The 26,627-nt window shown below is 40.9% G+C and overlaps 1 protein-coding gene across 6 annotated transcripts in view; it reads left to right on the top strand.

Annotated features, from left to right (window-relative positions):
• LOC135107060 (thiopurine S-methyltransferase-like) overlaps positions 1-7,059 on the top strand; it is a 182,078-nt gene extending 175,019 nt beyond the window's left edge. For 3 of the 6 annotated variants that reach the window (XM_064016666.1, XM_064016668.1, XM_064016665.1), the window contains 5 exons: positions 284-461; positions 762-885; positions 1,247-1,374; positions 3,659-3,792; positions 4,839-5,316. In XM_064016666.1, coding sequence (XP_063872736.1) covers positions 284-461; positions 762-885; positions 1,247-1,374; positions 3,659-3,792; positions 4,839-4,954 — 680 coding nt within the window. In that variant the 3' untranslated portion in view covers positions 4,955-5,316. Of the gene's footprint in view, positions 1-283; positions 462-761; positions 886-1,246; positions 1,375-3,658; positions 3,793-4,838 lie in introns of all 6 variants that reach the window. The other 3 variants (XM_064016664.1, XM_064016667.1, XM_064016663.1) reach the window with 2 other exon arrangements.
• Positions 7,060-26,627: the final 19,568 nt, after the last annotated feature.

The raw sequence follows: 26,627 nt of genomic DNA, 5'->3' as shown, positions 1-26,627 counted from the left end.
GGGAGAAGTGAAGACTCTTCTGCTCTAGCCACCTCCTTGGGGATGCTTGTTGAAAGAAAGAAGTATCAGAAAGACAGGAAGAGAGATGGATGAATAGAAGTGTTGCTTATATTACTACTTATCTTGGCCATAAAAGAACACATAGGAATCTTCAGTCTATTGTATGTGCATTATATACTGTGTACCATTAAATATAATAAATAAATAATTCTCAAAATCAATTACAGGAACTGTTAAATCATACATTCTTTGCTCATTTTTCCCCTGTGTTCTTTCCTACCAGAAATCATGAGCAAAGAAGACCGCATGGACACCTGGCAAGAAAGATGGAGTCAAGGAAAAACAGGATGGCAGCTACCAGATCTCAACTTTGCCCTTGAAAATCATGCATCCAAGTTGCTGCCCAAACCTGAGCGTCGGATCTTAGTGCCGCTCTGTGGGAAGTCAGTGGATGTTGAGTGGTGAGCATTTGTCTTTGCCACCTAAGACTTATAATACTTATTCACTTTGAATGTCAAAATAAAATCTTGTTAATTACTACTTAAGCTCTCTCTCTCTCTCTCTCTCTCTCTCTCTCTCTCTCTCTCTCTCTCTCTCTCTCTCTCTCTCTCTCTCTCTCTCTCTCTCTCTCTCTCTCTCTCTCTCTCTCTCTCTCTCTCTCTCTCTCTCTCTCTCTCTCTCTCTCTCTCTCTCTCTCTCTCTCTCTCTCTCTCTCTCTCTCTCTCTCTCTCTCTCTCTCTCTCTCTCTCTCTCTCTCTCAGGTTGTACAGAGAAGGACACACAGTAGTGGGCATTGAAGGAATAGAGCAGGCAATAGTTGAGTTTTTCTCGGAACACAACTTGCCCTACAGCACTGAGCAGTTAACATGGGCAAAAGTGTTCAAGGTGAGGAATTCATAATATTTCATACTGTAGTTTCAAGAGAAAATATTCTTTAGTTTCAGTAGAAATATGAAAGTGATATATAAAGCATAAAGAATAAGACTAAATGTGATTCATAGATGCTTACACTGAGTTATATGTGGTATACATCACTTCCAAGAGGATTTAAAATGTAAGAGTCAGTTCCATCTATTGGGAAAAAGTGGGGGAGACTTAAGGCCAGAGGGACGTCAACAATACAGGAATGAAGGAGGAAGTAGAAACACCCACAATGAGCACTAATGTAATTAATGTTAAAGTTTTGTTATTTGTTGCATTCTTTTGCTGAACAATGTAATTAAGGCTGTTCTTACATTCCATACAGACAGAAGATGATCGACTTAAAATGTACTGCTGTGACATTTTCAAGATGGATATAGAAAACTTAGGAAAATTTGATTCCATCTGGGATAGAGGCTCACTTGTTGCCATATATGAGGAAGACAGAGAAAGGTGAGCTTTTTTACTGATTTTATGTACTGTGTGTTTTTTTTTATATGATTTCTTTCATTGTTTGGCAATCCTTCAGAAGAAAATCAATTTTCATATTAACATACATGTCAGAACTGGGCACTACAAATACAGATTTCCTTCTGCTCTTGCAAACCACCAAACTGCAGACCCAAATCCACAAATGTAAACCATTACCTAATTATTTTATAAAAAGAATCCAAAACATCAAAAACAAGCTATTTAAAGTGCTGTTGTAGAATATCTTTTATCTGTCCTTCTATATTCATATCTCTCTGATGACACTCAGTGAGTGTTCTCAAGGGGTTGGCAATAGCACCTCCATTTATCTGAACATTCCCTTCTTGCTTGCTCAACCATTTGGCCTGTATTGCCACCTCTTTCACATATGTATTCATCTACCCTATCCTTCCATCTTTCAAGTGGCATTACTCTCTCAATAGAATATGGTGTACCACAAGGCTCTTTGCTATGCCAAGTACTTTTTAATGTGTATGATTACTTAATAATGACTTGGCCAATTCTGCTGAAACTTGGTATGACACCAAGTGGGTGTCATTAATGAATCAGCTGATCAAGCTGAGATTTTCAAAGTAATATCGGGAAACAATGCTCACACATGAATGAACATGTGAAACTCAGATTCCTTAAGTACATGCACTAATAACATAATAAAACTTCAAGAAAAGATGTGCTCATTTTCTACAAATTTGGTCTTAGCAGGAGTGGAGATGTACCATTAGACACATAATTAAATTATCTGTGAAATGTTGTACTGAACAGATCTTCATCTCATAAACTTTTGAGATACAGTGATTTAAAGTTAACTGTTATGCTCAAGCTTCATGCTTCAGGAAATTCATCTTTTACTTGCTTTAGTAGCCAAAATTAAGTGCTCCACTGACCTCACGCTTAGGGACTATCTTCCTGTATAATTGTTATCATTAATGAGCCCTGAGATTCTCATGACATGTATAATTTCTGAGGGAGTCTAAATACACTGGTTAGGATTATGAAAACTTTGGTTAATTTTCAGTAAAAACAGCAACTTAAATCTTGAATGTGTTATGTGTCTTGGCAAATCAGACTTATGAAACCCATCTGCCTGACTAGATATTTGAAACTTTTTAGGATTATTGGCCACCTCCAACCACTGTAAAATAACATTGGTGTCTCATGTCATCTATGCTACAGTTTCAGTAAAGTTTGGTTGAGTTGACCACATGTATGGATATACATATCTTGTAATGTAGTTATAGAACATAAGGCCTTTTATTGCTCCAATCTAAATTCCAGTGTGCAAATGTTAAAAGATAATGGATTTGAAGCATATATGAATAATGAAGATTATTTAGCAGAATCTCACTAAAACAGTTTCTATGAAGTTAGGCATTCAGAGCCATCTCTGCCAGTTTTCTCTTCCCCTACACCCCTAATTTGAACTCCGTCCAGTGACCTTTTCCACCTGTATTTGGAGTGCATTTCACATGTGTTTGGCGGATTCCACTTGTGCTGCTTTTTTGGATTGGATGGAATCAAAAGCTTTTCATCTCCTCAACTCCTCTCCTCTAACTGACTGTCTCCAGCCTTACCTTTCACCTCAAGGTTGCATCTCTTGCTTCTGTTGCTTCTTTCATGCTAATTACTCTTCTGATCTTTCTCTGCAAACCTCTCCTCCTCCTGCAGCCTCACTGCATATGGCTATCTATGTACTTTCACTCATTCCTGTTCTGTCCACCTTGGTAATGCAAGAGTTAACCAGTATTCTCAATCTTTTGTTCCCTTTACTACTTGGACTTTGGAACTCCCTGCCTGCTTCTGTATTTCCTTGTAACTTTGACTTGAACTGTTTCAAGAAGGTTTCAAGCAATTTTTTTGATGTACAACTCTTTGTTATCCTTGGCCAGAGATCCCTCTTACATAAAAAAAATGGAGCAGTTTCGATACATTTCCTCTTTATATATATATATATATATATATATATATATATATATATATATATATATATATATATATATATATATATATATATATATATATATATATATATATATATTACCTTGAGTCATCCAGATGCCACTCCATTTTTTTCTTTTTCTTTTAAAAGCTGAACAGCCTCCATTGCAATTATTATGATTCTGCTAGATATTTATTTTGTTGTGGTAATGAGTTGAGAGTAAATGCCCCATCATATGTTTGTGAATGTATTAAGCATTAACAGGGTGGAATTAAAAGCTTTTCATCTGATCAACTCATCAACTTTCAGATATGCCAAAGTGATTAAGGCTCTACTGGCTCCAGATTTTCATTACATGATCAACGCTACTCAGTACACTCCTCATGAAGGTTTTAGTGGGCCACCAAGGAACATTCCAACAGCATTAGTGGAAAAATTATTTGGTAAGCCACTTTTGTTTTGAATATTTGTAAACCAAAGGGAAATACCATGATCTTTCATTTATGTTGCCTCTTTGTCATAGGTTTTCTTAATACTAAATTATAAAAGCTGATGAAGATAGTAAGATCAAGTGTGAGAGGTGTGAACTCGCTAGGTAGGCCATGTAAGGGATGGATGGATAGGATAAAGTAGGCCTTCACGGGAAGAGGACTGACACTGGAGCATAGTAGAATGATTTTGCATGACAGAAGCAATTGGAGAGCAGTTATGAGCGCATGAGGAATGATGCAGCCATGCGACCTCTAAGGTAGGTTCCACACATCAGTGGTCCCATGTAGGTTTGGAACAGTAAGGTGTGGTAAGGGTACTGCCAAGCTGTGCCACTGATCCTAGCAGAGTGAGGGCAGTACTGTTCTCAGCCAAGGACCAAGAGGCTAAGAGAGTGTTGTGAATGAGTGTGAATGTGAAAGTTGTGTGTCTTGGCTATTCCTCTTTTTGAGGGAGACAGACTTAGTACATGTATGTATGTATGTATGTATATAATAAAGTAAACATCTCCCTAACTCAAGGTCTTGGTCTTGCACAGGACTTCATCTGGTAAAAGTTACAGTGTATTAAAGATTAAACTTTTATCTTAGTTTGAGAGAGAGAGAGAGAGAGAGAGAGAGAGAGAGAGAGAGAGAGAGAGAGAGAGAGAGAGAGAGAGAGAGAGAGAGAGAGAGAGAGAGAGAGAGAGAGAGAGAGAGAGAATATTGCTTATGCTAAGAATAAGGGAATTATGTTTGCAATGAGAGTAGTTACATTTTTTGTAGCATATAGCATTGACTTTTTTTCTTTTCTTTTCCTTTCCTTTCCCAAGTTTACTCTGAAATCACTATGGTATATGACAATGAGAATTTATTTGAGGAAAGATAATGTGATGTAATTCCTGATATAATCTATAGATAGTTGTATTTTACCAGAATTAATAGAAAGAGTTACTTAACATTTTTTTCTAATCTTCATGAACTACTTCATGACAGGAAAAATTGTGTTTCTCTATTTCCAGGTGATGTGTGTGAGTTGCAAGTGTTGGAGGAAAGGACAAGATCCAAAGAAGCAGTTGCACACTGGGGTCTTGATGACTTTGTGGAGGCAGTGCTGCTGCTCACTCCACAATCATGAGGCAGTGCTGGACTTCCGTACAACATGGTGTATAATGATAGTAAGGATGGTGAAGTTGACATATACCACAATTTATTCACTGTAACAAGGGAAGCTCTTAATATTAAACAAATTTACTGTACACATGCTACTTAAAGAGGACATCATCTGAATATCTAAAATGTTTGAAATTATTTACCCCTGATCATGCAAGCAGCCACTTTCTTTAGTATCAACTTAAAAAAAAAGTTATTTACCAGTGACTAACAGATGCTGAAACAGATGTGCAATTTTTTATTTTTATCAAAATATGATTGCTTTGTAATCTTCGTAACAGCTTCATTTCTTTTTGTTAGAATATAAAGACAGTATATTATCTCTGTTTCAGGAGTTTTTGCTTCCTTCTAGGTGAAAAGTGTCCAAGTATGTGAGGTTTGTGACAGTTGTCTGTCTGTATGTTTTTATTCATATAGTAAGGTGTGATTACCTGATTGCAGGCAAACCAAAACATGTTGAGTCACACCCTTTCCAGAACTCCAACTTACATATCATCCCAAATTGATTTGGTATTATTTTCTGAACTTTCCTTTTATAGCTATGCCAAAGCACAATTACACTCACATTAGTAAGGATGCTGCAAGAAAGTAAATTCTCTCTCTCTCTCTCTCTCTCTCTCTCTCTCTCTCTCTCTCTCTCTCTCTCTCTCTCTCTCTCTCTCTCTCTCTCTCTCTCTCTCTCTCTCTCTCTCTCTCTCTCTCTCTCTCTCTCTCTCTCTCTCTCTCTCTCTCTCTCTCTCTCTCTCTCTCTCTCTCTCTCTCTCTCTCTCTCTCTCTCTCTCTCTCTCTCTCTCTCTCTCTCTCTCTCTGTTGACCCATAGCAGTTAGGAAAGTTAGAAGATTCTGTCCCTAGATGTCTGAAAGAGTACCTGAAAAAGAAAGGCCTTTGATGCACTAGTGACTTGTATTTAACATTTTGATGTAGTCAAATGATACTTTTTTAAAACTTTTATGCAGTGTACAGCTTTGTTTTGACTGGAAAAGTTATGTTTCCCAATGTCCAGGTGATGTGTGTGAGTTGCAAGTGTTGGAAGAAAGGATCGCAGACATAGAAGCAATTGCACACTGGCAAATAGATGAGCTTGTGGAGGTGGTACTGCTGCTCACTCCACGGTCATAAGGCAATACTGGACTTCTTTACAACATGGTGTATGATGATGCTAAGGATGATGTTGACATTTGCCACAATAAACAATTATTCATCTTAACAAGGGAAGCTCTTAATATTAAACAGATATACTGTACTCACACAGAAGGCATCATCTGAATATCTAAAATATTTGTAATTATTTAACCTTAATCATGGAAGCAAGCCACTTTTCTTAGTATCAACTTAGTATCACCAGTTACTTACAATTGACTAACAGATGTTGAAACAGATTCTTTAATTTTATCACTGTATGATTGCTTTGTAATCTTGATAACAGCAGTCAAAAAATTAGACATCACAGAGCTGACATTGTTCTTTTCTCCTTTGTGGTATATTTTTTAGATGACTCACTTAATACTTGTGTAAAGGAAAGCTTCATTCCTTGTAATTAGAATGAAGAAATGCAATACATTATCCTTTTTTTCACTGCTTTGTGTTTTCTTCTAGATTGAAAAGTGTAAGTTTGTGATGCTTGTGATAGTTGCCTGTCTGTTTGTATCCTTTATTCATGTAGTAAGGTGTGGTTACCTGATTGTACGCAGACCAAAAACATATCAGTCACACCCTTTCCAGAACTTCAACTTATGGAGAACAGTGATGGTTCAGTCACTTTACAAAAAAAAAAAATAAATAAAAAAAAAAAATAATTGAAAAATCAACCATTGCTTGATGCAAAAACATAGTGTCATCCTTTGGCCCATTTGTGTGGAGCCATAAAATCTATAAGTCTTTTAGACTTTGAGAAATAAGTGATCAAGTAGAGGTTTCTAAAATGGCTGAACCATCCCACACTGTAGTGATGGTGTAACCATGGGTTTGGGATCATTCAACTACCAACATAAGGCTACTAATATTAAACAGAATTTATGGATCAGAATAGGAAACATCTACATGTGAGAAATAAACACTTGGATCTTGGGGTTTGGATCCTGCTTGACCTCAGATCCTTGCTAGTTAACCCATATATATATATATATATATATATATATATATATATATATATATATATATATATATATATATATATATATATATATATATATGTACTTTATAAAAGAGATGTCGAGGCCTACATGGAGTCTCTGTATACAGAAGAAAACCAAAGTTTCAAGAAAAATGTAGTTAATTTAGTCCTCGAGATGTGTGGATACTCTTGTCTTGAAGAATCTCCTTTGTAGGAAATGCAGACATAAGCCATACTGGAGATTGCTGAAGGATTCGTGATATTGTTGATTAGGAACATATTATGTGTTTTTGACCACTGATATTATTTGGATTTCATGGACATATTTACTTATCAGCTTGGTTAATTTCCATGAAGGTCGACACGGTCTCATCAACTCTTCAGCCTCTCTCTCACCGCCGCAATGTTGCATCTCTAGCTGTCTTCAACCGCTATTTTCATGCTAACTGCTCTTCTGATCTTGCTAACTGCATGCCTCCCCTCCTCCCGCGGCCTTGCTGCCCAAGACTTTTTTCTTTCTCTCACCCCTTTTCTGTCCACCTCTCTAACGCAAGAGTTAACCAGTATTCTCAATCATTCATCCCTTTCTCTGGTAAACTCTGGAACTCCGTGCCTGCTTCTGTATTTCCACCTTCCTATGACTTGAATTCTTTCAAGAGGGAGGTTTCAAGACACTTATTCATCATTTTTTTTTACCACTGCTTTGACCCTTTTATGGGACTGGCATTTCAGTGGGCATTTTTTTTATTGGATTTTTGTTGCCCTTGGCCATTGTCCTTCCTACATAAAAAAAAAAAAAAAACGCTAACACGTATCTCGACGATTCTGGGCAAGATGGGCGCGCAGAGTTGCGTTCCCGAGTGGTTTCTTGGGCTTTGGGCACGCGACAAAACAACGCGCGCCACAACAAAGCATATTTAGGTACATTCATGATTATAAGGGTGAGTCAGGGTTGTTGCTTTTAACGACTTTCGTAGCAGTAACTTTTTTTTTTTAATGTAACAACATGCAAAACAGTTTGGAACCTTTCTTTACTTGTATACTTTTCAGCGGTTCCAATCGTTTTGTTATTAGCTGTTGTCATTGTTATTACACTTAACTCCTTCATTGTTATCCACGTGTCATTTTAAGTCCAGTGCACCATCCCTCGCCACCCTGTGCGGGCCCCGGCCGCCCACACCCGCGGCAGGCGCGAGCTGACCCAAATACGAGGCTGGCAATCGACTGCTTGAGTTCCCGAGGGAGATGAATTCACCGCTTTAACCTACATTACAAGGTGGCATCGCCTTTTTCATAATCTTTCCAGCCTTTTACGTTTAATTTCTGACATATATTTGACAATGATGTATTGGTGGCAAGCGTCGGAAAGCTGGTACTCCTTGGGAACTTCACTTTGGTGTAAGGCCACACCTTACTTGACACGAAGCCACAGTGACGTGTGGTGCGGTGAGCAACATGGAAGTAATTTCGTTCTTAATCATCGCGAAAGTTGTGACCTAAAAGTCCCCTTTCACGATCAGCGATTGGCTGCTGGCGTCACAAGCCTGAGGTGATGTCCTCGAAATATTAAATTACTCTGAAAGGTTAGCAAATAAGTGGTCAGGGTGAAGCTGCTTGAATATCACGCAAGAGACTCGGCATCTTCCATTTCATAACTTTTCCTTTTTCATAATGACATTGATTTTATTTTAAACTTATACTGTACTCGACTGAAAATAGAGTTTTGTAAAGCTCTGCTACTCAAAAGAGATTTAAGTCATTAAATTTGTCATTCAGTTCAGTTTAGATAATCCAGAAGTGCTGCATTAATTCAAAGCTAGTACTAATTTGGGACTACCAAAATAACAGTTCTGGTAATCTTTTAACTTAATAGAAGTGTTTCGACAGGGTTTGAAGATTGTCATAGATATTTCACTGTTTCTTTAAGCGTAAATAAACAATGTCTTTTCTGTAGGCATCACCTGTCGCACCGGCAGGAGGGGCCACTTACGGTTGCTCGGGAAACCCTGTTTTTATTTTGTAAAGTCACCTCTCACACAAGATACAAACTTTTACCATCAGGAATATTAAGTAGAATGCGGTAAAGAAAGAGGACTGCAGAGCCTTGCGTAGCTTGATGGCTATGCATGTATACATTTCTGTTCACTGGTGTTGCTTGGAGACTGAAAACAATATGTGAGACGTAGTTTCTTTTTTTTTTTTCTTTTCTTTTTTTTTGGCACTAGGGTATTTGTTTGTTGTGCGTTTATTCTCTTAATCTTTATCCTGGTTTGCTTTGTGAGATTTATTACTCTTCTGACACAACCCAGCCTTGATTGTTTGCTTATATTTAACTTGCTTGTCGTCATGACCAGTCCGTGTTTAGCGAGAGGTGATGGCATGACAAGATGAGGGGTAAGGGATTTTAATCCTGCTCCTGCTCCTGCTTCTGCTGTTGCTCCTCCTCCTCCTCCTCCTCCTCCTCCTCCTGAGTTTCCTAGATTATCTCTTGTCGTAATGGACGAGTCTCGTTTAATCAGCAATTTGTGTTTCGTCTCTTAGTTTTGAATAATCGATTGACCTAAACTCAAACAGAGCTGAGCGCCTCGCCCCGAGCTGCCACGGCACCATCCTGGCAGCGCAGTGTAGCTAAGGTGGCCATAGGCGTGGGCGAGGCCTTCATGGTCCAATTCGCTAACGGAGACTCTAATAAATGAGAAAATGGATCTCCAGCATGTAAGGGAAGTTAGCTGTCTAATTGCCCGCCAGTTACCAATGGAAGCAATCCCGTGGCGTCACTGATGCAGGGGAAGTGCACGTTGCATCGGGGGCCGCCTGGAGGAAAGGGTGGTGGGCATCTGGGTAGCGTCGCTTGGGTGGTCGGCCGGTCGAGGTGCAGAGGCGTCTGCACTTCGATTGGTCTACCCGTTGTGTGGCACACTTCTCTCCTTACATGATTCTCACATTAGCAGCTGAGGCCTGTAAGTCTGCGGCTCACCGGGGCGAGGCAAGGTGAGCCAGCGTTGTTTATGCTTCAATTTATGAGGGAGACCACGACGCTCTTTAGGTCTCTCTCTCTCTCTCTCTCTCTCTCTCTCTCTCTCTCTCTCTCTCTCTCTCTCTCTGCGCATGGTGTGATAATATAGTATTGGTAGACGAATCATGAACTGTAAATGGTGTTCCTAACTCACAGTAAAGATAAAAAGATAACATTGTTGCTGCGGTATCACTCCAACAGCGAGAGGCAGTGGGATGATAAATGCAGTATCTGATGTCAGTTTGTGGTGACTTGAATGCACATTTTCTCAGCTTAACAAGATGTAGCCGAACTTCAGACCTAAGAGCTGCTAACCCTGACAAAAAATCAAAAAATAAAAAAAATTATATATATATATATATATATATATATATATATATATATATATATATATATATATATATATATATATATATATATATATATATATATATATAATTTTGTTGAATTAATGAAAGAAATCGAGTGAGGAGCTCATACTTCAAGACTTTTCATTGGAAATCATGAAAATAAAGACTAGTCGCCACAAGCATGATATGGCGACAGATAATTGCTGCTTGTGGAATGCCAGGATAAACTCAAATGGGTAAAGGTTCCTTTGTCCCTGCCACTCACTCGCTCACTCCGCTCTCTCTCTCTCTCTCTCTCTCTCTCTCTCTCTCTCTCTCTCTCTCTCTCTCTCTCTCTCTCTCTCTCTCTGCTCGCACGCACGCACGCACGCACACACACACACACACACACACACACACACACACACACACACACACACACACACACACATACACACACACACACACACACACACACACACACACACACACACACGTTTGAATAAAAACAAAATAACAGCAAATAATTCGAATTTTAATCCGCACTACGATTCTTTCGTTTGGTCTTCGTCCAGGAAAAGTAACTTCGTCACAAGTTTTGTTTGTTTTTTTCTGATTCAGTTACTCGTCTCACTTTACATTTACACTTTACATACGTAATTTTGTTGCCGTTTTATTACATTCTTATTTTTTCATCAATCAATCAATCAATCAATCAATCAATATATATATATATATATATATATATATATATATATATATATATATATATATATATATATATATATATATATATATATATATATATATATATATATATATATATATATATATATATATATATATATATATATATATATATATATATATTATAATTTATTTAACTTAGCACAGCAGACATTTCCAGTAAGGTGCAAGATTCACTGTTAATTAAAGTGTATCGTGGGCACAAGGTGGCTGGACAATGATACCAGTATATCCTTGGGGAAGAAGAAAAAAAAAAAAGAAAATAACACGCCACGCCTGCCATTTGGTCTCAGGCTGGACGGGTCATCGTGCGGGCAAGAGAGTTGAGCCTTGAAGACACAGTCTCCAGCCACAAGTGCACTGTGGATGTTTGCTGTCTGGTCGCCTCCACTGGGTCCCGCGTTTTCCTGCATACGTGTGCACACACACTGCTGGGTCACGGGTCCTGCTGGGAGGAAGGCCACGAGGCGGGAGAAGGTGAAGGATAGCAGAGAAGGAAGAGAGTTTTGCACACACACACACACACACACACACACACACACACACACACACACACACAAGCAGAGAGGTGGCTTTGCCTCCCCACACCTGCAAATTCTCCACAGCATCCCTGCATTGATGATGACACCCAGACAAGGCGGGGTCGGGGGAGAAGACAGACGAGGCGAGTGGAAGGGACAGGGGCGGAGGAACGCTAATGAGGTACTGGATGATAATGATAATTATGATGATGTTGGTGATGGTGATGATAGTGGCTGCAGCGGTGGGTGTTTAATTCTCTCCGATTCTACGTGTCCTTAGACCAGCACTGCAACTAGGTATGGTGGTGGCGAGCGGTGCCACGTGGTCCAGGACTGTAATGATCTATTTATTTACTTATTTTTCAGTGTAAGACGGGCACTGGTCAAGCGGGAAAAAAAAAAAAAAAAACTAAAGCACCAGTCTCAAGAACAGGTCAAAAAGGTTATCAGATTTTGAGGATTGTCTGTGTGGAAGAGCGGTATGAATGGAAACCCCTCTCACCCCCTCGCCCCCATGCATGTGAAGCGTACTACCTACATGAACGGTAATCCACAGCTGGTCATAAGTCTAAGTAGTACAGGATAACGATAGCCGGTAACTTTGTGCTCTGTGTGCGTGTCTGAGGGTAGTGTAGTCGTGAACTAAATGTATAGAGAAAGCACCGAGTTTTGAGAGCACTGAGAGATTAAAAGAAAGGAAATATATGATGAAATAATAATACGAAAATACACTACTGCTGGTATTAATAGGAAATCTGAAACGAATATTGCCACTCGATTTGATTTGATTTTAAATAATATCGTGGCGTCTTCAAAACCTTTCAATCGCACGAGTTTACCGAGTTGGAAGGCAATTCACTCCATAAATTGACAATATCATTAAAAGAAGTATTGTTTGCCTCGTGATAAATCTGAAGTAGTTATTTCTTGTGATGTTGAAAATGTCAGCTCTGAAATATTCGTCTGGATTCACATTTGTTATCGTTTGAAAATTTGAAAAGTCAGCTATATAATATTTCCACCGAGCCTGTGTTTCCTTAGAGAAAATAAGTTCATGAATTCGATTCTCATTACACAGTCGATGTGATTTTTCGTATCGTACCTTTTTATTTATTTAATTTAGTCTTTAATATTATTTTTGTATTATAGACTAGAATGTACAAATCAATTTATTTAATATTTTTCTCTCTCATTTCAAGTTGAGCGTTCTTCCATAAAACTTACCAATATGTTCGGAATTATTATTATTATTATCATTATTATTATTATTATTATTATTATTATTATTATTATTATTATTATTATTATTATTATTATTATTATTATTTTAATGATTCAAAATTGCGTTTACTCAATTTTTGATGCCCTGAAATAACACATACTCGTAAGCATGTGTTTTCCGTCATTGTCACTTATTTGTTAAACATTATTCATCGTAAACTGAAGAGAGATGTCATTTCCGATGTGGAGTCCGTGACATAAATTATAAATACAATATTAAATATAAATTATGTATCATAAATTATGTATTGATTAAAGTTGAATTGTTTATCATAAATTAATTTTGATAATTATATCTGGAAAAAAATCTAGCACCAATTAGTAAAAATTTCCATCCATTGACTCGGATTTCATTTGCTTTAAGAACACCTTGAGCAAACCACTTTAATCAGTTCCCATTGACCAGTTATCCCGTTAGGTGTTCATCACATACACTTACCATCACAACTATAAACGCCCCAGCCTCAAGACGCCTGAATAACAACACATTTTGTCTTCCAAGGCAGCACTGCAGAGGGAGGGGAACTAACGCTTAGAGATGCGTGTTAAGATGGTAACAACTCAAACAAAGCAGCGGGTAGAAATCTTAAGAGCTGTGATAATTCTTGCTTGAAGGCTGACCTGGTACTAGTTTTGATATTTATAGCCAAACTGAATAACTGCTTGCTCCCTCGCACACACACACACACACACACACACACACACACACGAGACAAATGGTCGAACAGCCTCTTAATGTGTAGCTCCTGTTCACCTAGCAGCAAGTAGGTACGGGGTGTAACCGGGGGGGTTGTGACCTCGCTGTCCCGGTGTGTGACGTGTGTGGTCTCAGTCCTACCCAAAGATCGGTCAGTATGATCTCTGAGCTGACCAACAGACAACCGTAGGTAAATGACACACACACACACACACACACACACACACACACACACACACACACACACACACACACACACACGGCAAGCCATGTAAAACTAAAAATAACTGACTAGGAGGGTTCTGGTATATTTAATTGACGTTATATTATTGATTCGCGATTTTGAACTGGATCACGTCCTTTTTTTATGTACTTGAACATTTTTTTTTCGTATTCTATTAGTTGTTTATATATGTATGTATTTTCTCTTCTCTAATACATGAGTTCTCGACCTTTTGCAAGCTGGTTCAATGCAGTTGGGGCCCCCTCCTCCCTGCACCACCCACTCAACCCCCTCTCCAACTGTGCCACCATAGATAGATAGAATCAAATAGATAAATAGATCGATAGATAACCCTTTGTTAGACTATTATTGTATTGGTCCACATTGTTGTTATTGTTATTATTATTTTTTCCTCTCTCATCCTGTGCTCGCGCTTTCACGGGAGTGTCCGCGCACCCTCCCCCTCTCCCCCACCGGTTGAAAACCAGTCTGACGGCTCGGCCTTAAGTAATAATTAGGACCGAGTTCCTAGCCCTTGTGGGTGTTGCCTTCGTTCACACGGCTGCTGGCCAGATCACCTGGAAGGATTAAAGAATGAAGCAAAAAAAATCAGTGGAAGGAACTAGGATGTGGTTTAAAAGTAGCCTCCACGCTGAAGCAAGTGAATGGCGTGGAGAATCGATTTCTTGTAAAACTTTGAACTAGAGTCAGATATAAGTGGAGTGAAGGAAACACGAATAAGAAGGAATGTAGTGTTCACTTGTGTTGTAGGGTGAGGAGAGGGGGCAGGTAGCGCGTATGGTCATGACTGAACATAGGCTGTAATGGGAGGGAGAGAGAAGAAGCGTAGTACAATTCGAGATGCGTGTTGAGCGTATGTAAAACAGTTACAAAAAGGTAAGTCACATATTCACATGCACATCAGTGAGTAAGGAAGGTAAAAGATGAGTGGAAGACAAGAGGCCATTTTGGAAAAGTGAGTGGCATTGTCAGAGAAAATACTTGTGAGAACAAAGCTAAATGTTGCTGGATATCTTCATTAGCTTGGTGTTGAAGGAGAGCACGTACTGAATAGGCAGGGGATGGGGGTCGTGATTCGATTGAAATACTCGTAAACCATTTAGGAATGCAAGCAGATATGTTTGTTTCCTGCGTCTTTTACCAGCATCTGTATGTTTAGGGAGTGTTACGAGACTTGAAAAGGCACTGAGCAAATATGATCTCATTTCTTCGTGTCTGTCACAAAAAACAGCAATTTATTGAAGACTCAATTTATTGTTGACTCAAGAGCAGTAAGTTATGTACAGGATCCGGTCATTAGGTTATTGTAACCAAAGTAAGAATAAATGAAAAATTAGTACAACTTGAAATTAAAACAATACACAGTTAAATAAATCGGAAAAAAAAAAAATCAGAGTGCGTAATGAATCTGATGCAGTAGATGTACTCCAAAGTAGGTATTAGAGGATGATAAGAAATAAAACGCGGGTTTATATGAATGATTAGATGTTAGGTGAAGGAGAGTTCCTGTATGGAAAGATTAAATTAAACTCATATAAGGCAAGGAGAAACAACTGGTCTGATAAAACGAGGTGCAATTAAATAGAAAAGAAATATTTCATGCAGACAATTGTCACAAATCATCTGGAGAAATCAAAGATAGAAAAAAAGATAAGAAAATAAGGAAGCAAAATAATTATAGTAAGTGAAGGAACGTCCAATTATCGCTGTGTATGAGAAGACAAGTTTGGAAGAGCGGGGTTTGAGAGCGAACTGTGGAGATAGGGAATAGATAGGAAGGAGACAGATGATATGAACATAACTATAGAACGCACGAAGGAAAAAAAGTGTTTAAGAAAGTCTTTAAAGGTTATAAATGAGAGAGAGGGACCTGTTTTAGTGTAGGGGAAGAAAGTGAAGCGGAAGGTCAATAAAAGTGTGAAGCAAATGAAAGAGATACTGTTTCTGCCAAGGCTACTACCGCAGGGCTTCCGAGGAAGGGGCACGGCGTTCCTGTGAAGGCGGTGAAGAAGCAAGATCCTGGGTGCATGGATTAGCAATCAGGATACATGGACGAATACTTTATGTCCTCCCTTTGAAATAATTCCAAACTTTCAAAAATCTCACCAGAAATAGATACATGAAAAAAATAAATAAATGTTGTACAGTTGAAAATTCTCCCATTTAAAGCCATGTGTCTTTGAAACGACTGATGGAACTTGCAAAGAAACATTGTGGAAAAATTTTGCAAAAGGAAGTTTGGCAGTGATCTCAAATAAGTGTAGCCTGCATCTTAATGGTAAAGGCCTGATTTTCGTTTGTTTATTTCATTGCCAATTAAGCTAAGAAACGCAAAAAGTAAATTATCCTAGTCTTAACCGAACTAGACCTAAGCAATTTTGTGACATTGGATAAAATATATAAATAAGTACCATCCTCATACACACAGTCATTAATTGCTAGCTTGCATCTTTCACCCAAAGCACGAGAATAGTTCAATTTGATCAGTTTGGTAAGATTCAAACTTACTACAATGGAGAATGTTTCTGAAGAGTCATAAATTAGAATTTGCGTGAAACCGAAAAAAAAAAAAAAAACCGGGTAAGACTTTCAGAAGATGCATGACTACGGTGCCTTTGGTGTTTGGCAGTGACAGGGCGAGAGTAAGCCGAGATGAATCAAGGCACTAGAGCTTTGGATCGGAGAAAATATATACGTTTCCCTGTCAAAAGCAATCCTCTCCGTTATTCGCTGAACAAAGGCAGAAGAGACGCTGACAGAGGAAATCAGAAGAAATGTAATATATTTTCATAACAGCAGAAATCTAGTCAGATATTGTTATCGGACATACCAACCTTTCGCCAGCCGAGAAACAAGACCGGCAATGCGCCTGTGGAGGGCAAGGTAGTTATGATTAGTATCTATATGTAAAAAATTGAACATAATAAAGATTGCGAAGTGTGTTCTACCAAAAGCCACCACACCAGTAATCCCAGAACTCTCTCTCTCTCTCTCTCTCTCTCTCTCTCTCTCTCTCTCTCTCTCTCTCTCTCTCTCTCTCTCTCTCTCTCTCTCTCTCTCTCTCTGTGTGTGTGTGTGTGTGTGTGTGTGTGTGTAATAAGTATAAGGAGGTGGATAAGCGTTATTGACAGTAAAGTTATGGCAAGTGGAAAGTTCTTGATCATAGGTAATGAGTGATCACGTGGTCAAGTCCTCGCTAATACTTCTGTGCCACGACGCTAAAAAAAATGTCTTGAATCCAGTCACGTACTAGCCAATGTGCCGCGGAGGCGTGACTGAGGCTGGCTCTCATTCGCCTGGACACTCAGGAGGAGGTGGAGACGTCCATACAAAGCTCACTCGTCCACCTTCCATAAGCGATCAGCCCTGCTAGTTCACAAGGGAGAAATCAGCGGTCACGTGGCAAAAAGGCTGCCATATTAGCTAAAGGGAACAGAAGGAGCGAAGGGGCTGTAGATATTTGGGGTCATAGGAACGTGTACCGCCCACCGCCCGGGACTCCGAAAAGGACAGCTACTAAGGGCGGCGCCGCGTGGGAGTGCCAGGCATGGCTGTGGGCGTTGCAGAAGCAGGAGAGAAAAGATTATCTATCCTTGGGGAACAGTTCTTAAATGTGTGTGTGTGTGTGTGTGTGTGTGTGTGTGTGTGTGTGTGTGTGTGTGTGTGTGTGTGTGTGTGTGTTGGTGGGGAGGCGGGGGTGCCGTTCCATTCATGCAGGCAAGCAGTTGAACATAATCTAATTCATTGGGAGGTAGGTGGGGTAGTGTCGGCGGATCTCCAGGGAGCGCCTCGCTGCTCTGTAGTGAAGCAGTCCAAGGCAATCCAGCCTCGGCTCCTTATCATCCTTACACCATTTACAACACCCACAGCCAATTGCAAAGTTTCATCCGTGTAATTTATTTCTATTTGAATTTTCTCGTACGAATATTAAATTTCAGCGTTAAGAAAATGGAAATTTACTAAAGTATAGATATCAGCGACTAATTTCAAAGATTAGGCGTGCCTGATTCGGTGTGTAGGTGTGGTGTGTGTGGCAATCTTCCGCTGCGGCGCCACTGTGCCACAAGGAAAGTGGTGGCGTGGCTGTCAGTGGTTACCCCAAGACAGCTCAGTGTGTGCTTATTTTTGACTTAATGTGTGTGTGTGTGTGTACACCTATGTATCTCTCTCTCTCTCTCTCTCTCTCTCTCTCTCTCTCTCTCTCTCTCTCTCTCTCTCTCTCTCTCTCTCTCTCTCTCTCTCTCTCTCTCTCTCTCTCTCTCTCTATATATATATATATATATATATATATATATATATATATATATATATATATACACACACACACACACACACACACACACACACACACACACACACACACACACACACACACACACACACACACACACACACACACACTTACTTGTATGCAAATAATGTTTCGCAAAATATCACAGAGGTCTTGGGGTGGGTAAGGTGTACTCGTGCCTCCTTCTTTCCTCTGGTTCAGCTGCTTGACATCTTTTTGCCTCATAAATTGTTGATGGGCCGTGTCGCCACCGTGCCCCTGAAGACTCGGGGCGCGGCGCTATGGCGGTGTGACTGTTCGCCGCTCACGTTCGTGGCACACACACTTATGGCGGTGATTCGCGTACATTTTTGAAAGTAGGTCAAGAGTTGTATATTTTTTTTGGTGTAAGTTTCATGTGCCAGTTAGCACGCCATTGAGGCTTCACCCACCCATAGCACGGCCCCTGATGGAGGTCGCTTCGAGACACTGACACTCGTGATAGCCCTGGCACTCCTTCTGTATTGAAATGTATGCCTGTCATTTGACACTTTTTTTTGTAGACTAATTTAGACACATTCATAAAAGATACAAGTCGTGGAAAATGTAGACATTCAGATATAGAAATAAGCATTCAAATAAAGACGAACTTCTTCACTTTCCGTTGTGTTCACCATTCACTCCTCGTGATCTCATCTCAGCATGAGTGTACTTACAGGACACGTTAAAGTAGCCATCATCACCTCAGTCTAACAAAATATCATACAGTGTCTTACATTACACATTTTGACTGTTGATGACATACTTTGTTCATTTTAGTGACACTCAACCATCCTACTAAAAGAATTTAAATCACAGGTACTTAAAACTTTCATCTTGATCACTCCCTTTTCTTTCAGTGGTGTCTTTCCAATTTACATTATATTCTAAACGTGCAGTACTTCATTTGATTAAGCCTGAGGAGAAGCCACACTCACAGCAGTCACAGGGATAACATGTAGCGACGCTTAACACCACAAGTACATTTTAAGAAAGCAACTTCACCACGCCACAACACAATGTAACTCAACACTCCTGAGCAGCAGCCTTACACAAAGCGCAAAACAGCGGCGCCGCATTCCGACGCATCAACACTCTTCATGCATCAGCGCGCGCCTCTCAGCGTTACATGACGCGTCCACACAGAACCACACAGCAGCCTCGAGATACAAAGACGTAAAGAAACACAACCAAAAACATTCGTCCTTTGCCTCTTCATGGGAAACAAACCTTGGCAGTTTAGAACAACACAACTTAGATATACAACACCCCACTAGTAACAATATCAGTACAACACCTTTTCTAAACAACACAGCAGTCATTTGTTACAACACTCAACACAGCACTTGAGGCATTAAATATATTAAAGCCACTAACACTCATCTCTAAATCCCTTTTACTCACTTGACTCCTTTCTTTCTCGTCCTCCACCCGCGCCCTTCCCTCGCCCCGCACCCCCACCGCCCACGTGTCCCAGGCTGCTGGTCGCCGAACACGTCATGCACGGTTATAGTTTCAAGAGGAACAAGATAATGTACGCTTTTTTTTTTTTTTTTTTTCCTCTCTTACGCTCTCAAGGGAATACGTAGTCAGTTTAATTTAGTTTCATTTAACAGATACAATCACCACCTGGAAATCTGCTGCGGTTTCACGCTGGCAAAATGAAGTAACGGAGTGTGGGTGGTTATGTTATCTGCATGGCCTGCATACCCGCTGGTACCCACGCGGGTCTGCTATCCGTCCGTCCTCGCCCCCAGCTCGTCTCTCCCAGCGCCTCATGATGTAGTCTGCGTCCTCGACCCTCTTGACGATATACTGTGTTTAATATACTCTCGCGGAGGGAATTTACAGGTTGCAACTGAGACGCCAATCCGTTGGCTGGAGGAGCAGGTGTCCTGAAGCAGCAACACTAGTGCCGCCTGTGGGAAAAGTAATCCCAAATCGGTGTGGCCATGAAGGGTCGCTGATCTATGTTGCTGTCAGTAGTGAAGTGTGGAAGGCGAGACGCAGGATCAGAAGTGATATGCAATCCCTTTATCCCTGAACTGCGATACTCAAGATGCAGCGACGTTCATGTTGGTACAAAGTGTTTTATGCCTTGTCTATATTTTCTCTCCTTGATTTCCACAATGTCAGTTTGAGAATCATCTGCTGTTAGTATATTTATTAGTCGACATATATTTATTCATTATTTTTTATGTAATAATAGACAATCACTAATCGGTACAAGTAAACACCTCGCTTTCCGGGCGTTGTACATTTAAACCATGAATGTAATTATTCTGACTGTGTTGCTCCGGTGCAGTCAGACGTGAAACTCCCTGCCTAATATGTCCGGCGAGGTTGTTAAGGAGTGGGCAGACATCACACGGCAGCAGCAGGTTCACATGAGCCCCACCACTTCGAGGAACTCCTGCATAAGGCGAGGCTCACTTGGACGGGACTGGCAGGCTAGCCACGTCTCGGCGGAGGAGGGATGGGAGGAAGGTTGAGACACAGGAAAGTTCGTGCATTGCTAATAGAGTTTTCCTTCTGTTTTTTTCTTTCTTTCTCTCGTGCTAATCTTGTTGTTGTTGTCGTTGTTGTTGTTGTTGTTGTTCCTGGTCTTATTCTTATTCTTCTTTTTCTTCTCTTTCGTCGTCATCGTCATTCTTCTTCTCCTCCTCCTCCTTCTTCTTCTCCTCTCAGCCATCATCATTTTATTCCGACAAAAAACGTGATTGGGAAGAAATTAAGAAGACCCATTACACTGTTTGAAAGTTTCACACGAGAAATGCTCAGAGGACTTGAACTTCTTTATCACACCAATGTGCTACAGTCACTATGCATTGGTTAATTTCTACCCATCAATTTTTCCCGAATACATTTAACAGTAGTGTATTTTTATGAACTTTTTTTCCTTCTCGTATCTCTCACTTATTCGTCTGTCTTTGAGGGATACCACATTATTATTATTATTATTATTATTATTATTATTATTATTATTATTATTATTATTATTATTATTATTATCATTATTATTTCATTTCTTGCCTTCAGTCTTATCTGTTCATGACTGTTAGGATTTTTTATTCATGCAGTAAATTCACACACACACACACACACACACACACACACACACACACACACACACATTTCAGCACGTATTGAGAAAGACTTGATACCTAAACAAAGTAGAGAAATTTATTAGTTTTTCAAGTAGAACCACTGACTCTCCGGATGACCTGGTTGTGTCCACGATCTTCAGCTGTACTATACAAGTTGGTATGGAGACAAAACAAAGTGATGTTGACTCATATCCTGTAATGTATACTCACAACTTGGTCATTACAACTACACACACACACACACACACACACACACACACACACACACACACACACACACACACACACACAGACACCCATGAGCTCCAAATCATCTTTAATACTAGTGCTGTTTTATTAAGCTGATATTTCTTGAAGGGGGCTGGGCAGGAATGACGTGACTCCAACACTACGAGTTTAAAGGGATGCTCATGTCGCAAAGGGTTTTTGATCTGAGTTAAGAGAGCGATAAAGAAAATAGCTTATAATCACGAATGCGTTCTCCATTTTATTATTTGCTTAGATTTACCAGTACTGTGTGTTGGCCGCTTGAATCATGGTAACTGATGTGATTCTCTTGTACTCTTGCCTTCATTAATATCAACATTTCACGTCTTGGTGGTATTGCGGTATTGCACTCCTTTGGTCGACAGTTATACTTCTTGCTCCTTGATCTTCGAAGTTGCATATCAAAGGGAAACAACTGGCTTAAAATATGAGTAGTATTGCATTTTTTGTTAACATATTTGTTGTCATGACCTCCATTATTAGCACGCAGTTGTCGCTTCTCCGCCTGTAATGTTTTGGAAAAGAATAAGCTGAGTACTCTCATGGTTTGGAGTCAGCAGCCCCAGCCTCTCCATCACTAGACTGGATGTATCCTGCGATGACGCTGATGTCACCACATACTCCGGGGGGCGCGTGGCGGTGCGGCGGTAAACTTTATTGCCTCTAAGCTAGTCAACTGCTTTGGGAACTGAAACAAAAGTGCTACTCCGAAATCCCAGACTAGACCTACGTGTGTTAAATCATTAGGCAAAACAAACACACAGATAGGTGGAGAAATATAAGTTTCATTTAGATATACGAGTACTTATATAAGATACGTATACTTCTTTTCTTTCAATCACGAATATTGCTCTGCTCTCAAGTACAGAATATTTTATCGTATATATATATATATATATATATATATATATATATATATATATATATATATATATATATATATATATATATATATATATATATATATATATATACATATATGGATAAGAAAAGTCTCCCGTCTCTCTTGTTGTCTCGCTCATTGGTAAAGCCTCGGCCACAGTGGAGTGAGCAAGGGCCTCTGTACCTTGGACATCATGTTACTGATTAAATATTGATGTTAGTAGTAGCAGCGGGTGTGCTTAGCGTGTGGTCTACTCTCTCTCCGAACAGATGGAAGTTCGTTGAGTTGAGACAAGAGCAACAGTACCCGCATGAGTCAGTAACCTTATCTAGTGCCGCGCCTGGACCGAAACCTGCAAACAAGGAAGACGCAGCAACAACTGAAAGCGTAATACTGAAAAGACCAGACTTAAACTCAAACGGAAAAGAAGAGAGAAAACGCGGGTCGCGGGTTGACTGGGGCGAAGGAGGTTAATCAAACTGCTGGAGCGTCGAGTAACCTTGACTCCTGCTTGGTGGGCCCCGCCCGTGTTGACTCCCGACAGGCTGCCGCCGGCAAACACTGGTCTTGTTCATTGTATGTGATAAAGTATATCTCGTTACGAAACTGCCATTGTAAATATACCTCAAATTTACCTCATGATCCACGCATCAATCTCTCCCTGAGTGAAGGGCTGTAGAGGCGTCCATGACTCCTTTCATAAACCAGGAATTTCCCTGGCACAAATTTCTGTGTTTAACCCCCGTAAGGACACCCATGACCTAGCGCGGCCTCCAGCATATATAATGTCAGGCAGACCCATACGCCACACCCTTGGGCACATGGGGGTTGCCTCAAGACAAAGGGCGTGAATACAAGTCGTGCGGATCCTCGCCGATTCGACACCCCAAGAGAACAAGACGTAAAAGTCTTCGCTGTGGAGGTGTGCTGATAGAGGAGGTTAGGGCATGAGCAGATACAGTTTTGAAGGTGATACAAGAAATTTATCGCTGGAACATCTGGTTTTTTATGCCAATGAAACGTTGCCTTGTTTGAGCACCTTTATGAAAATTTGGGACGTGTTCAATAAGGCATGTTGCATTTCAAGAGATTTCGCGGCAGTTTTTTTTTATATTTGGACTTAATGACGCGCGCACACACACACACACACACACACACACACACACACACACACACACACACACACACGTGGCGCCAGAATGTAGGGTTGTCTGGCGGCAACAGTAAAAGGGTCAAGCAGGACCTGCCACCTGCCGCTCCCTTGACAGTTCACGTCAAGGGTGTGTGTGATTCGAATTACCCCTAGTAGACATCGTTGCCTCTGAGGAACCTCTGTGAGAGCTGAAACATTATGAAGGGAACACAATTATTCGTATGATTTAAAACATGTTTGGTCTAGTCATCTTCGTTTGCACTGAAATTTCTCCTGGCTCAAGGAAAAACCTCGAGGTTCCGCCGTCCCTCCCATCCACCCACCCACTCTCCCTTTTCCTTCTCCCTTCGTAAAGCACCATCTGTTGTATGTTTTAATTGGTTCTCTTCTGATCTATGTATTTATCATTATTAAATGTGCTTATGTTTCCATACATTATCTCGGACAAGCATTTATATTCTCGATAGAAGCAATATTGTAACGTATAGTATCACAATAATAAAATCATCTGTCATTTGGCTGTCTGTGTCTATAAATTAATCTGTCTTGTAGTCTTTCTATTCGTCTGTCTTTCTATTTCTTCGCCTGTTTCTCTATTCCTCTGTCTGTCTGTCTGTCTGTCTGGATAACTATTTATCTGCCTATCTACATTTTTATGTGTCAATGAGGAAGCTTCCTTGACGTAGGGAGGTCAGCAGGATGCAAGCAGATGATGAAAGACAGCGAACACATGTCTATAGTGTATGAAAGAGAGAGAGAGAGAGAGAGAGAGAGAGAGAGAGAGAGAGAGAGAGAGAGAGAGAGAGAGAGAGAGAGAGAGAGAGAGAGAGAGAGAGAGAGATTGACAGACGTGGTGGGGTAATGCCACGCCAAGCGAGAAGCAACAAAAAAAAAAAAGTGCCGGGAATCTACTGATGCGGAATAACAATTAACTTTCGTTGACTAAGAAAACAAGAATCCTCACAGAATCTTCGAAGAGGAACAAACACATTCCTATTCCACACCTGCTACTTGGAAGTGATGCTAGTTTGGGTGACAGATTACAGCGTTCCCTCATCGACTGACAGACTGTTTATTTCTTTTTAACGCCACAACAGTACGGTTACAGATCGATGGTGATGTCTTGTGTGGGAGCCAGGTGTGTAGAAATGAATGAACCGCCAGGTGTGAAGGCTGAAGTGGCGATAAGCACGTGGAGTCTCAGCGGTCAGTGATGCTTCGTGAGTTTTGTAGCTAACCTTCCTTTCCTTTGTGCCGTAGAAACCTTTTTGCGAACCGTAATTAAATGTGTGCGTGCTGCCAGGGGTGCGTATGTGTCTCCAATGCTTCTTAGCGTCCAAGTAAGGGTGCATGTGTTTACTTGTATGCATAATTTATTTTGCTATTTTTCTATATTATCATGACGTGCACATCTTGATTTAAGTGGCGCCATGTCTTCCGTCGCAGCAGGTCTGGGTGCGGCATGGCAGGCGGACGGGACGGAACGAAACAGTGCTGGCGGGGCGGCGGGACTGGGTGGGGTGGCACCCTCAACTCCTCGCAAGGCCACTGAACTTGACCCACAAACCCGGCGGCCCCTCAGCTCATCGCCCACTTGAGCGCCTCGAGGAGCTCTTGTCGTCCTGAGTCTCACCGCCCCTTCTCCTCCTCTTCATCCCAAAGTCCTGTTGCACCTCCCCTCTTTCCCTCCCCCTCTTGCCACGCCGCTCTGCCTCAATCTCTGCTTCTCGCTCGACGCTCCTCCCTCCCGCCTATTATCTGGCCCTCCCTCTCCGCCCCAGACTCTGCACAGCCCCACACCACCAGTAATGAAGCAGGAAGCATGTTTTCAGAGCTTAAAAAAATATGCAAGCTAGTAATCGGTGCGCAGGCAGTTCCTTGATGAAGCCAGCTTGAATTGTTTGTGGAACTGTATTTTTTTGCAGTGCAAACAGATACCGTGTAATTTATTGCAGTCATGAGTTTGCTGAACCCATGTTTAACGCATGGTCAGCATTCTTGATTAAAAACTTTTGTGCTTCCCCTATCTCTCTCTCTCTCTCTCTCTCTCTCTCTCTCTCTCTCTCTCTCTCTCTCTCTCTCTCTCTCTCTCTCTCTCTCTCTCTCACACACACACACACACACACACACACACACACACACACACACACACACAGGCAGAGGGAGCGGGGGGCCAGGCGTGGGTGTCACTCCGCAGCCCACGTGCGGCGCGGCACTCAAGGGGAGCCGGGCCGCCGTAGAGAAGAGTGGTAGAATGTGACTCACAAGAACAGGGGAACACTCTTCCTCTTTCCTCTTCCTTCTCTTCCTCTTAGCCTTCAAGCAATAAGTCCCACAATCCTTGTGTTCCCGACATATCCGCTCTCTCTCTCTCTCTCTCTCTCTCTCTCTCTCTCTCTCTCTCTCTCTCTCTCTCTCTCTCTCTCTCTCTCTCCGAACCCCGTCTTGATGACAGCATCCTTTGAGGGAGATGCAAATGAAAAATGAGAAGAGAACCTCCACGACAAATTGTCTTCATTCACCATTTTCCTGACGTACCTTCTTATCATATTACATATCCCAGCCCTGACCCTCGCCCATGCTGCCTCTGTACCCAAAGCGGCCACTGTGTACCGCCACCGCCTCATTGTTTGTTATCATCACCACCACCGCCGCCGCCGCCGTCACCACCACCACCACCACCACTGCACGAACAACAACAAACTCAACTGAATGATGTACCAAAGCGTAAAAAACTCCGTGTAAATAGGTCGCAAATAATGTATTTAGTATAATACTCGTGACCTTCCCCGCCTACTTATTATCTCATCACCGTTTGTGAGGGTAGAACCTGTGACTGGCTGCCTCCTTAACCCTGCCCTCCTTACCTCCTACCCTTTGCTCTCGTGCTCACCACGAGTAAGGCGAAGCTTTGTCTTGCATTTCACTTGACATGTCCCGTTTTCTCCCACCGCCTCTCGCCTGCACTCG

The sequence above is a fragment of the Scylla paramamosain genome, chromosome 14, assembly GCF_035594125.1.
Source record: "Scylla paramamosain isolate STU-SP2022 chromosome 14, ASM3559412v1, whole genome shotgun sequence".
Taxonomy (NCBI): Eukaryota; Metazoa; Arthropoda; class Malacostraca; order Decapoda; family Portunidae; genus Scylla; species Scylla paramamosain.
Note: the sequence above shows the minus strand (reverse complement) of the source record. Positions and strands in the feature narration are given on the sequence as shown.